The 14,109-nt window shown below is 32.9% G+C and overlaps 1 protein-coding gene across 15 annotated transcripts in view; it reads left to right on the top strand.

The window, feature by feature from the left end:
* The window catches only part of ADAM22 (ADAM metallopeptidase domain 22), a 276,790-nt gene that overhangs the window by 176,020 nt on the left and 86,661 nt on the right, over positions 1 to 14,109 (top strand). For all 15 annotated transcript variants that reach the window (XM_051961404.1, XM_051961402.1, XM_051961417.1 and 12 more), the window contains 3 exons: positions 4,557 to 4,620; positions 6,946 to 7,015; positions 10,889 to 10,959. In XM_051961404.1, coding sequence (XP_051817364.1) covers positions 4,557 to 4,620; positions 6,946 to 7,015; positions 10,889 to 10,959 — 205 coding nt within the window. The remainder of the gene's footprint in view (positions 1 to 4,556; positions 4,621 to 6,945; positions 7,016 to 10,888; positions 10,960 to 14,109) is intronic.

Raw genomic sequence — 14,109 nt, 5'->3', positions numbered from 1 at the left:
ATAGGATTGAATGAGTCCCTGTGAGTTATAGGCATGAAAACTTTGGGAACATTTCCTTATAATTTTTAACATTAAAAAAATTGTTTTATCTTACCTCCCCCCAAAATAGACAATTAAAAATCAAAACATCAGAAGTGGAAAATAGATTTATCTTATTATTTGTTTTTGTATTTTTAACATTTAGTATTGAAATATAAAGATGCTACCTTATTTTTAAATTTTTTGACTTTTGCAAATACTTAGAAAAGAAAATTACATTTAGAAAATTAAATATTAAACTCAATGAAATTAAAACAAATATAAAATAAATAATTTTCAAAAGATGATAACCATCAAGTTTTTTTAAATGCACAAATTGTATATTTTTTCCAAATAACATGAAACTATTTGTCTTGAATGTTAACTAGATTACCATAGTCAAAAAGACCTGAGGCACATGCTGACTATATCACTTTGGTCATAAACTTTTCTCTTAATCATAGACCCAATAAGCAAATTTTATATGTTCCCTGAATTTACCTATAACATCACCCTGAATTTACCCATGAAATCACCCTTTATGTCTAAGTCATTTATCTGTTTTGACCTTTCTTTTGTATACAATATGAGATGTTGGTCCAACTAATTTCTGCCAAACTGCTCTCCAGTTTTCCCAACAATTTTTGTCGAATGGAGAGTTCTTAAATCAAAAGCTTGCATTTCTGGATTTATCGAACACTTGATTACAATGGTCATTTACTACTGTGTATTGTACATCTAATATGTTCCAGTGACCCATCACTGTCAGTGTCCTAAGCAATTCTCTAAGAATGTAAATTGTAGACCACATAATGGTCCATCTCCATTTGAGAAGTTCCTCACTAGTAGCTCATACCACTGAAATCATAGGTTGTGGGCATTTAAGATTTTTTCGGACACCCATATATATGTTAAAGATATTTACAATACTATAAACATTTTTAAAATGCCAATTTTATGTAGAACAACATGCTAGGAATTGGGAAAGCTATAAACTGCTAATAGGACACAGTCCCTGGCAAATGAGGAGACCACGACTCAGAAATGGGATGAGATACAGATGCAAAGTGTTATATAATACATGAAGGGGAAGAAAACGGAAAGAGAAATTTATTTATTCTGTATATTCTATGTTACAGACATTGTGCTAAGCACTTTGCAAATATTATCTCATTTAATATTATCAACAGAGGAGGGAGGATCCGGAAACCCTTCCTGGTAGAATTTATGTTTAAATTGGATTTTAAAGAATGAATAAAAATTCAAAAGGAAAAGAAGAAGGAGGGAATTTCTAGCAAAGTAACTAGGCTGAGCAAAAATAAAAATGTATAAGAAGATAATACATATTTAAGAGACAGAGGAATGACCCATTTGATTGAAGCATGAGAGGAAAGTAATAAAAGATCACCCTAGAAAGGTACAATAGCATCAAGCTAGCATCCAATTGCTTATTGTTTAATTGTTTAATAAGCAGTATTCATTGCTTTATTATATATTGTTATATCATTATTATATATTGTTTAATATCATTATATATTAGTATCTTATCATATTATATATAACAATATATAATGTGATATATTGATATTATATATTACATATTAGTATCTTATATATTGTTTAATGAACAGCATTGCTTAATAAAATTAGCATTAGTTTCTAACTCAAAATATTCTGAAACATACATGTACTTTCCTAAATGAATATAACACGATAAGTTGTTCATATTTGCTCAGTATTGTTATTAAGGCTGAGGTCCATAGTATCTGAAAACATTAGAGAAGTAAGGGATCTTGAACATAGTTCAATCCAATCTACATTTTATATGAAATTCTGAGATTGATGCCCAATTAGGACCCTAGTTCCTTCTTTTATCACTTGATTAAAGACTTCCCATTTATATTTCTGGAGTCATAATCTTAATTGCTCACTTGTAGGTGGTATAGAGGATGGAGTGCTGGACTTGAGCTGAATTCAAATACTGATTTAGATACTTAATAGCATGCTCTCAGTCTCAGTTTCTTTATTTGTAAAATAAAGATACTGCTATAATAGCACCTACATCCAAGGTCTATTATGTGAGTTGATATTTTTAAATGAGATAATCTCACTTAAAATGAGATAATATTTTTGAAGTGTTTTATAAAAGGCTGTATAAATGTTATCTATTACTATTTTTATTAGTATTAAGTACTTTACAAATTTACTTTGCCTGAACTTGCATCCCTATTCTGACTGCTCTCTCTCCAACAATTTTTTAAAATATGTCTAGGATACTCACATGAATGAGCAAGTAGGTAGAAAAAATAGGCAATAGGTAAAATGGAAAATTCAGATCCTCTACAGGCACTAGGTCACATATAATTCTAAAATTCATCATAACCAACTGACATTCTTATAAATGATGATCAGAGCAGTGGCTGGCAACATTTCTTAACTTGGAATTCCAACCTTGTAATATGTTCCCATTTATCCAAAATTATTGGAGGATATTGTGAGAAATATTCACTTCTCAATGCATGATGTTAGGTCTTAAATACAGTGTTTTATATGTAGTGAGCATTATTGTAAGTTATAGAATATATAAGTATTATTGAAGTTCAGTTATTTTCAATCATGTCTTACTTTTCATGACCCCATTTGAGATTTTCTTGGTAAAGGTACTGGAGCAGTTTGCCATTTCCTTCTTTATAAACCTGCCATACATAAATCACTAATTTTTTTAAAATTAGACTACAAAGTACAATGACATTAGCATGGTTTTAAATCTTGGAATCAACCATAAAAATTTATTAATGTCCTATGATGTTGTATGTACTGTGATCAGTGCTAGTGGTACAGCCCTGATCACAATAAACTAATCTTATAAAGGTTATAAACAATTTAAAGACTGAGGAGCCACTGTAGTTCAGAAGACTAGTGACATGATCAGATTGTGTAAGATGATCACTTTGATAGCAGAGAATGAAATAAAATGAGGAGAGATTTGAGGTAGGGAGCCCAGTTAGGAGGCTGCTGAAATAATAGAAATGACAAATAATGAAGTCCTGAACTAAGATGGTAGACAGGTGAGTAAAGAGATAAGATAGCACATATGTTGTAGTAGTTAGGAACAGCAAGATTTGGCTACTAATTGGACATGTGAGGTGAGAGAGAGGGAGGAATCAGTAATAACAAAGAGGTCACAAATCTGGGAGGTAGGAAGATTAATGGTGCCTTCAGCAGAAATCAGGAAAGCAGAAGATGGGAGGATCTTGGAGAAAAGACAAAGGTTTTAGACATATATTAAGTATGAGTTCTGGGAAAAGAAAGTGAGAATATGAAATAATGTCCTCTTAAGAGATTGGGGAAGATAGAAAATGTTCACATTAAATAGCCTTAATATTTTTGGTGAAATAAGAGGAGACAAATTGGAATTTATCAGTGCAGGTTCCTAACTGACTTTTGTCCCTACCTCTAATTTTTATTCTTTGGATTATTGGTGACAGAAGTTGTTTAAGATAATAATAATAATAATAATAATAATAATAATAATAATAATAATAATGACATATAATAATAATAATGACAATAGCCTGAATTTTATATTCAGAGTGATAATGTTAATTCACAATCAGTAGTTTTATTCTTTTCATTATATTTATACCTTATATAGCTTTTTAGAAAAAAAATCTGCTATTTTGAAGATCTCTCTGTTTGATTCTGGCTAAATGGAAACGGTGTTTCATTTGTTATTTTGGTATGCTCTGAATTGATTTCCCAAAAGTAAGCATTTTGAATGTCCCTGACATCCATCACTTTGTTGGGTTCATTGACAAAAGAGAGACAGGGTCATATGAGTGGAAACCAGCTGAGTGACTAGTTTTTCAGGAATAGTGTAAAAGAAAATCAATAGACCTATTTCGTGTTACCATATCAGATGCTCAGCAAAAATCATCATAGCCTCATCTCTCAGTTCTTCTGTCCTCTACTTCTGTTAATCGTTTCCCACCTTCCATTTCCCCCACAGTTTGATTCCTTCTTTAGTATATATCTCAACCTGTTGCTTTCCTTTTCTTTCCTAATTTCTCCTTTGTTCTCCCTTGACCCTTTCCACTCTCCTTATATTTAAAATCTTCTAAAATTATTAAAATTATTTAACAATTTATATATAATTTATTACATAATATAAAATTACATTATATTATATTAACAATCTTCTCTTCCACCAAAACAATTATGTAAAAGAAAAGGGAAGATGGGAGAACTCAATAAATACTTTAAAGAGGTTATCATTAATGCTATCTAACTTCTCACCACCTTTCCTCCCAGAACATGATTTTCTTTAGCTCATCTTCTTTGTGAGCTATACAATGCCTACAGTCCTGAACCTTGAAAACACACACTAAGCACTTCTAGACTGACTTGTTAATGTCAGTAAAAGCAAATGTATATAGAAGTCTGGGAGCCAGGTGTAAGCTGCTGGTTATTTCTTAAATGATTGGAGGTCTGGAGAATAAATCAATATTTATGTCTAATCATTTTCCTGTCCTTGACAGTGGAATGTTTTATGATGGGAACCATACATATCTTATTGAACCAGAAGAAAATGACACTTCTCAGGTATGTATTGCTTCCATTAGTCCAAGTAGAAGGGCAAATGTTTCATTGGTCAAAGGAATAAATGATGTCAACAGCTTTATGGGTCTTCTTCCTTGACCTTATAAAATGCTGATCTTGGGTTTTAGAGAATGGAAAAAAGAAAGGATTTGGGGGAATTTGGCCTGTGAGATTAAATATGTTACCAGGAGGGTTTCTGAAACCACCAATCTTTAAAACTTCCTGTGAAACTAGACACATTTTCTCTTTGAGACTTGCTGAGAACTCTTCTCTATATATCATCCTGTGTTTTCCCCAGGTACCATTCCTCTCCCCAAAGCTGCTCATATTTAAAGTTTTTTAATTTTTTAATTAATAAAAATATATTTTTCTTTCTCTCCCATCCTTTCCCACTAGAAAAGAAACAAACAAAAAGATGCTCTTAACTAATTTGCATAGTCTAATAAAACTAAATTCCATATTGGCCACATCCAAAAAATGTCTCATTCTGCATCCCAAATCCCTCAGTCTAGAGGTGAGCAGCAAGATTTCCAATTAAAGTTAAGAGTAGAATTGGCCTGAGCCTTTTATGGCATCCTCTTCTTTTCCTTCATTGTAACAGACGATCTCCTTATTCATAATTAGATAAAGATTGAGTTTGCATCATTGACCTGATGGAAAGCCGAGCCTGGTTCCTTGCATTATACAATATTGTTCAAATGACTTAGTCAAGTAGAATAATTACATTGAATCCACAAAAATTTTTTCCATTTGCTGGCAATCTTCTTTCCAAAACCATCTGAATAACTAATATAAATTTTCCTCATCTGCCAATTTCTCGCTGTATCATTTGGTGCAGTAATGCAGCTTTGAGGTTATTTCACAGATGATTTTTGATCATGATGCTCATTCAGTAGCATCAAATTCTTATTAATAAGTATCATGCATAAATGAATGAAGACAAAGGAATTCTTTCTAATAGTCACTGATTGTTCTTAGAGGAGAAGAAAGCTGTACTTTCTGTTTTCACCTGTCTTTGTAGGATACTTTGATTTTATTACAGTTTTTGCTTGGGACATTGATCATTTTCTTCAGAGCACCAGGGAGCTCTGTGCGAATATTTCTATGGAGGAGGGGCTTTTTTGAAAATTATATATATACATACATATATATATATGTATATATATATATGTATATATATATATATATATATATATATATATATATATATATATTATATATATATATATATATATATATATATATATATATATACATATAATTTCAAGGCTAAGAAGAAATCACCTGATCTGCAATGCAAATCTGTGTCTGGGAGCATAGTCCAGTGAATGTGTGCTGGACTTTTTACCCAAAAGTCAATGGATCAAAACCATCTTCCATTAGGGCAACTAGATGACATAATGGAAAGACCTCTGGGCTTGGAAATAGGAAGTCTTAGGCATTTACTAATAGACAAGTCAATTAATCTCCTTTACCTCCATTTCCTTATCTTTTAAATGAAATTTCTTTCTAGCTTTAACTCCTGTGACTATGATTTCCAATTGGTTCTTCCATGTAATCAATAGATCAACTCATTAGAGCATCCAAGTTATAAGACTTCCAAGGAAAAGAGCTTTAGATGGAGATAGAAGCCCTGATTCTAATCTCAGCTCTGACACCTAAAACTGTGGGACTTTGGGCAAGTCCCTCATTGCTCTGAATCTCATTTTCTTCATTTGTAAAATGGGTGGGTTGGACTAGATGACCACTGAGTGATCTTTTCCTCTTCCAGTCCTACACCTAAATTCTGTACTCCTAACATTAATCAAGGACTCTTCTCCCTAATAAAATCCTCTCTCTTCAATAGTGTTTCATGATTTACAAAATGCCATTCTCACACTAACCCTGTAAGTTAGATAGTACAAATATTATTACCTCCAATTTTACAGATAAGGACACTGAGCTTCACAACAGCCTGGGTCTTCATAAATCCTAAATATTTACTTTTTATGTCTTTACTTACTTATCAGTCTAAGCTGAAGTTTGAATCCAGTATTCTTTCCATTATGCCACATTTCCCCCAAATGATTACTATTAATAATAAAAATGATAACTTATATAGCATTTTTAATTTGTAATTTAACCTTGTGGTTCTAGACAAGACTATTGGTCTACAGAGAGGAGGATGGATGATAACTCATTTCTCCTCAAGGCCAACACTAGGAATAGAATGAAAGCATGATGTTTCTAAATATATCTGGTTTTGCAGTCAATAGAGGGGATTGCCTGAAGCTGATTTGAGATGGTTTGTTTTCTATGCTTAAACTGTGATGATTTGTGTTATTTCAGGAGGACTTCCATTTCCATTCGGTTTACAAATCCAAACTGTTTGAATTTCCCTTGGATGACCTGCCATCTGGTATGATTGCCATCTGCTCACTTTTTAAAAAGTTCTTTATTATTTCATTTCGGTGCTTTGGAACAAATCTGCATTGGAGAATGTCGTTAGCCCCTAGTTGTTCATGAGAATTTCAGATGCAGAGTCATGCTGGTGTGTGGAGGAAAATACAAATTTTCTTTATGTTTATAGTGCATTTGCTGGGAAAGATGTGTCCTGGGCAAACTGAAGGAAACCTTTTTTTAAATTAGATTCCATGGAAGCTAATAATAAAGATACATAATTAGAGCAGGATTGGTTTGTATCAATGGATTGTTTTAAAAATTCATCTTGGATAAATTACAAAATTGCAGTGGGCTAGCAAAAATGGTAAATGTTTTTCACCTATGGAAAAAATTCTGAGAGTTCTTTACATTCCTACTGTACCTTTGCCTGAATTTTACTAATACCTTACACCTCATTTTTTCTTTTGGGGGACAAGAGGATGCCCAAGGCTTCTGTAGTTTTAAGTTACTATTTTGAAAATGGCTTCTTCCTTCCTGTTACAACAATCACTAGTCACCCATGATTGGGCAGTGTGGATCCATGAACATACATACTGAGAAAGACAGCATAAAAGACCAAGATTGGGAATCAAAGAACCTGATTCTGTCACCAACTAGCTAAGTGACCTCAAGTTAACTAATTAACCTTTCTGGAATTGTTTCTCCATCAGTCATATGAAAGACTTTGAATATACTTTCTTCCATCTCTTCCATTCATGATTTCTTGACCCTGTGAGCAGGAGATACTAGAATATATGCCCTCACAAAATAGAACAACCCTTTTGAAGGATGTGCAAATGAGAAAAGTCAGCTGGTTAATGAGTGACCTTTATAAATGTGCATTTGTCAACTTAACACACAGCCCATCATTCTGTTGTTTCTGTGATTTTTCAAAACTTTCCAGAATTTTTCTTAGTTGAGAGAATTAGACATAACCATGAAACATGAAACATGAAATGGGCATGAAAATAAAGATGTGATTTAATAAGTATTCTAGGGAGTGATATCTATCAGCTAAAGCAGTAATTGATATGGGACTAATAGTCCAAGTAATTAATAACATTCTTTTCTCCTCTGGTATTATTGGATTATAGATTTGCTTAAAGATGCCCCATGATTCCTCATTATCACCCAAGATTTTTTTAAAGCAGGTAGTTTGTGTGATGACTTAGCAATCCTGGCATTATTACGAATGTGTGTCAAACAGTTCTTTCTTCAGAAATTTGTCATTAGATGAGTTTAATTTCTATATGCTCTCGTCCAATTCTTGCTTTTCTATGGCATCCCTACTGTTTCCTTCTCATTTCTGAATTTGTTTCCCTTAGAAAGGCAGGATACATTAATGGTAGCCCTTCGTCTCCTGAGAAGTTTAGATAGACATATATCAATTAAGAGCAAAAAAAGTTCATTTGAATACATTTTAGTAAATGTTGGTTTAGAAGAAACACAAAACATATATTGATCTCTGAAAAATAAATTTACATCCCAGACCCAATAAGATTATCAGCCTTATTCTACTTCTGTATAAAATAACAAGAAAATATTCCACTATGGCTACATATTACCTGAATTATCCACTATGTACATATAATACCTGTCTATACAAATCCCAGAACATTATAAAGAAAATGTTGCTGATAGATGTTCATCTCATCATTATTTGAAGATATCTAGGGAAGAATAGTAACTCATCATCTGCCATAGTTGCCTATTCTACTTTGGGATATCTCCAATTATTGAGAAGTTTTTCTAGACCTCAGTCCTAAACTTCACTACTGCTTTTTTGTTCCAGTTCTATCTTTGTGATGAACAAATGTGTGAAGAAAGTCTCTATTCTATATGACATGCTTTTAAATTCTTGATGATAGCTATCAAGTTTTCTTTTCTGTTCCATTATCCAATTGTCACAGGGTATGAACTAGAAGAATGTTCAATATCTTAGTTATCCTTCTTTTGCCTGTTTCCAGCTTATTAATGATCTTTCTATCATGAGGTACCCTGAACTAAACATAATACTCTAAATGGGGTCTGAAGCAAAATATAGTTACATAGTCATCACTTAGTCTTGGATGCTATGCTATCTATATAAATTTCTTGATTGCTATAACCCACTGTTGACACATTGAGCTTGAGTTCACTCAGATCCCCAGATCTTTTTTTAGATTCACTGATGCCTGTGTTTCTCCTATCTTATTTTGTGAAGGAGGTCATCAGTTGAAATAATTTTGTATGCAATTCCTTATTATGAATAAAGAATTGCATTGTGATGTAATAAGAGATCCTTGAATAATTTCAAGTCAGAGATTCTGCATTCAAATCCCAGCTCTGCTACTTCAGCTTCTTTGTGACCTGAGGCATGCTAATTAAACACTCTGGTCTCAGTTTCCTCATTATAAAATGAGGGATTGGGTTAGAAGAATAGAAGAGCATTCAGCATCATTGATTGATGTAACTTGATCACCTGGAAACATAATAATAGATGAAATGAAATACAAAGTATTTCTTATAGTCCTGACAAGTTTTCTTTTATGTACTACTCAATTAGTGAACTTAACTAGGAAGATATTGTAGCAAAAATAGTTAAAAGAAGCCTTGCAGCTTTAACTTTTTTTTATTCTGAATGGAAATGTTCTTAATCTAAGTAGAAATTTCTTTATTCTAAGTATTCATTAGTTTCCTTAGTGAATATTTATCTAGATATTTCAGAATTCTTTTAGAGTTACATATATTGAATGATTTCCTTCAAAAACATAGTACATAAACATATGTTTGAAAAACAAAATCAGCCACAGCCAGGGTTTTGGTATGAATTCAATCAAATTTTTGGCTCATCTACACGAGTGGTGGAAATAATGATAATGGGCAAACCTCAGAATTGCAGTACATAGATCACCTACAGAGCCCACCAAAGGATTCCTTCATTTTTCCCACTGAACCATCAAATTTCTAGAAGGTTAGCATCCCCACAGGGAAATTTGTAATATTTCATCTATTTCAATATAAATACTTCTTTATTTGTATGCAAGATCCATAGTGAATTTATATACATCCATGAAATCTACTTATAACTCTACCCTGAGAAGTATCATGGTGTAGGGTTCTAAAGAGATTAAAATTATTGAATATTATGCTATTGACAAAATGAGAAGTTTTTTTTAATCCAGAAATATAATTTCATTGATGGAGGAAATTCCCCTCCAGCAGATAGGATAAATGATCTGCAACGTGTAGTTTCAGAATATGGAGAGTTTAAGTGGTCACATGCTAAATGTCTGTATGTCAGAGATGTGACTCAAATCCAGATCTTTTTGGCTACAAAATGGACCCTGCTGCCTCTTGATAGTACATACTGCCTTGTACAATACTGGTACAGTTTCATCAACTCTTGATTATCTGTAAATTTTTAATGTGGTTATAGATTATTTAATCCTCTCATCCTCCCAGTTTCCTCCATCCACTTCACTACTTGTTAGAATAAATGATGGTTGATATAGAAAATTAAAATCACATTTTGGGGATACTTGTATCTGATGAAGAGGTGATGGCTATTGGAGGGGTGTGCAAAAATATTGGGGGGTAAAATAAAGACCTCATGAGAAATTGTTGTTGATTTTCTTTATGATTGCCAAGCTTATTGTTATCATGGAACAATTAATATCTGGCTCTGCTTCTTTAATCCTTGTTGTTGAAGTCAGAAAACTTAGTATCTTTCATACTACCTTTGTGATCAAATGAGATTATTGTAGAATTACCAAGTGTGGGGCAAACTAATAACTTTCGTGGAACAATATAGAAGTTTGGGCACACCTATTATAGTTGGTAAAATATAATTTCTTTTACTGTATTTCAGAATTTCAACAAATGAACATCACTTCTCCAAAGTTTGTTGTGAAACCAAGGCTAAAAAGGAGTAAAAGGCAGGTAGGCATGTGCAACACATAGAATTACCTTGGCAACTACTGATTTTGTGATGAGTGAGTACTTGGTCAATGGATGTAACAATGGTAAACTCAGATACTACTATGAGAATGCTTAAACAATAATAATGGTAATAATTGTCATGATGGTGATGAAGGTATTGATGAAGGAGAAGGAGAAAAAGAAATCATAGAATTATAGGATTATCTCATCCAACTATCTCATGGCCATCTTATCCAACCCTATCCCAAAAGGAAACTAGGCTGCAACATACCAGACAACTTCCAGAGACCTCTTCTTTTGAAGAAGAAGAAGCCCAAAATGATTTTGGCAAGATTAAAATATCATGCAGTTGACATATCTTGGCTGAGGAATTCACATAAATTGTGGGGTTGTACTAAAAGAAATCACCTTTGTGGAGCATGGAGAAGGAACTGAGATTAGTAATATTACTAAAACACTTCCTACTGCAGTGATGATTATGATTCTCACTCAAAAATAAGTGATAGGATTTTTTTTATTCTGTCACTTTGGAACTGTGAGTTACACACAGGTTCTGGTCTACATGGTGATGTCTGCTTAATTGGTTTTTACATCTCTGTTGCACCTTGATCTTGAGAATGCATATCAGAAGGTCAAGTTATTATTATCTCATTAGGACTTATTGCTATCAAGTAAGGAAAGCTGGGATTTAAACTTAGTGAATAAGAACTTTGGAGACAATAGTCTTTGGAGGAAAGTAGAATTGGAGAAATTCATTCCTAGTTATACCAAGCAACTTAGAGAGAAAAATTGGGATAAATCAAGATAATAATAGCAGTTCATATTTATATGACCTTTTGAAGTTGTAAAAGTTAACATAGATGACAAATATTATTCCATCTGATCCTCATGATAACAAAATGACATAAATAGTATTAACCTTACTATACAGATCCTGATTGTGGTTCAGATTGGTTAATCAATTTGTTGATCACACAGTCAGTGAGAACCAGAGGGAAATCATGTTTCTCTTGATAGAGTTCAACACTATTTCTATTAAACCATATTTCCTTTCCAAGTTGGAAGCAAAATTACCATCCTGAAATTTTAAAGTTGGAAGAAAACTGAGATATAATTTGACCCAGCCCCTTCATTTTTATATATAAGGAAAATAGGTCCTAAAAAGATGAGGCTTGTCCAAATCACTTAGTCAGCTATTGGCAAAGCTTGGCCTAGAACTTGGATTGCTGGCTCAGAGGAGGAAAGAGCTCATTTTCTAGAGTTCATAAGATCATAAATTAATAGCTGGAAAGCATCTTATACACTGGGACTCTTCATTTTATAGATGAGAACATTGAGATAGTCTAACTTGCTGAGGTATGTCAAAAGTAATGCAAGGCCTATTGGGCATACCTCCCAACATATGAAAAGTGAAATAACTAAAACTTACAGCGATAGAGTATTTTATTTTTCCAAATATATGTAAAGATAGTCTTCAACATTCATTTTTGTAAGAGTTTGTGTCCTAAATTTTTCTTCCTCCCTCTCTGACCTTCTTTCTTTCCAAGACAGCAAGCAATCTGATATAAGCTTAAATATAAGTTTAAATTTTTAAAACAAATTTCCATACTTATCATGTTAAGTAAGAAAAAATCAGACCAAAGTGGGTGGGGAAAACATAAGGAAAATACAAGCAAATAAAACAAAAGAAAGAAAACAAAGAAACAAAAGGTGAAAATACTATGCTTTGATCTATATTCAGTCTCCATGGTTCTCTCTCTGGATGTAATTGACATTGTCCATTCAAAATCTATTGGAATTGGACAGGCTACTTTAATATGTCCTTGCCCCATGTCTTATAGAAACATAATTAGAAAGAAGCTTTCTATGGATCTTCTAAAAACCAATTTTTTTGAGGAGTTCCATCTGATTGTATTTAATATAACTCCTTTGTGTTCAATCCTGGAAGTACTATCAGCATTTCTCTATTAATTTTAAATAATTATTTTCTAGCATTTATCTTTATAACCTGAATTGGCTTTAATCTTACTACAAATATTTTTATTAAGGCTTTTTATGCATGGATAATTCTCAACATTCACCCCTGCACAACCCTGTGTTTCAAATTTCTTCCTTCCCTTCCCCCTACTCCCTTCCCTAGATATTTGCTAGAGATAGTGAGAGGAAATGAGTAATTATGAAAATGAATGAGTTAATGTACATTAAACCTATTGAACTTTTCAGGGGAAGACTTTATATAAATAATGTGGTTGTTTTATTCTAATACATAAATGATTATTGTGTTCATTCTCTTGATGTGACATGGTATATACATAATCTTTTGCTCCAACTAGAAGAAAAACATGTTAAAAAGAACCTCCTAAAAAGCCACATTTTCAGTTCCTATTTGTTTCCCCCAAATTGATGTTGTTCTATAGGTAATTTTTCCAAGGCTTATTTAGAAAACTGGGTTAAATAAATTATCTTAGCATTTGAGACTCTCTGCAGCATGATGGCATCTTGTTTTCTCTGCTGTAAATTACTGTTCTCCTTAGAACACAACCTCCTTGTGGGCAGAGATTCTTTGTATCCCTAATACCTGGTTGGCTAGCTGGGCATTTAAATGCTTGTTAATGGATTGATTGATGGTACCCTGGGTAGTTGGACTATTAACCATTCCCTGAATTGTACTTTCCTGCCTCTACTCATATTGCTCTTTAGACTTGCCCTGCCCTCTTTGGTCATCATTCTACCCCCACTGAATTCCCAGCTATACTTCAAAAGCCCAACTCCCATGCTACTCCTTCCAAGATTTCTTGGATATTCATTCCAGTCCTTCCCTTACTAGAACACTATGATTACTCTTGTCTAGTACATTTAATATCATGTGATCACTCAGTTGTTTTTCAGTCATAGCCAATTCTTCTGCAAACCCATTCAGGTTTGCTAAGCTACTGGAGTGATTTGCCATTTCCTTCTCCATCTCTTTTACAAAAGATACGTTTATCTTTACAAAAAGAAAACTGAGTCAAAGACAGTTAATACACAATTAGTAAATGTCTAAAATACACAAAAAATAAATGGGTTTTGAAGATGTTTCTTCCTGACTCGAGGCTGGGCACTATGACTCCACTTAGTTACTCCTCTTAGCATCAATTTAATGGTTTTAGA

The sequence above is a fragment of the Antechinus flavipes genome, chromosome 5, assembly GCF_016432865.1.
Source record: "Antechinus flavipes isolate AdamAnt ecotype Samford, QLD, Australia chromosome 5, AdamAnt_v2, whole genome shotgun sequence".
Classification (NCBI taxonomy): domain Eukaryota; kingdom Metazoa; phylum Chordata; class Mammalia; order Dasyuromorphia; family Dasyuridae; genus Antechinus; species Antechinus flavipes.
The sequence above is the reverse complement of the archived record's forward strand: the minus strand, read 5'-3'. Positions and strand labels throughout refer to the sequence as shown.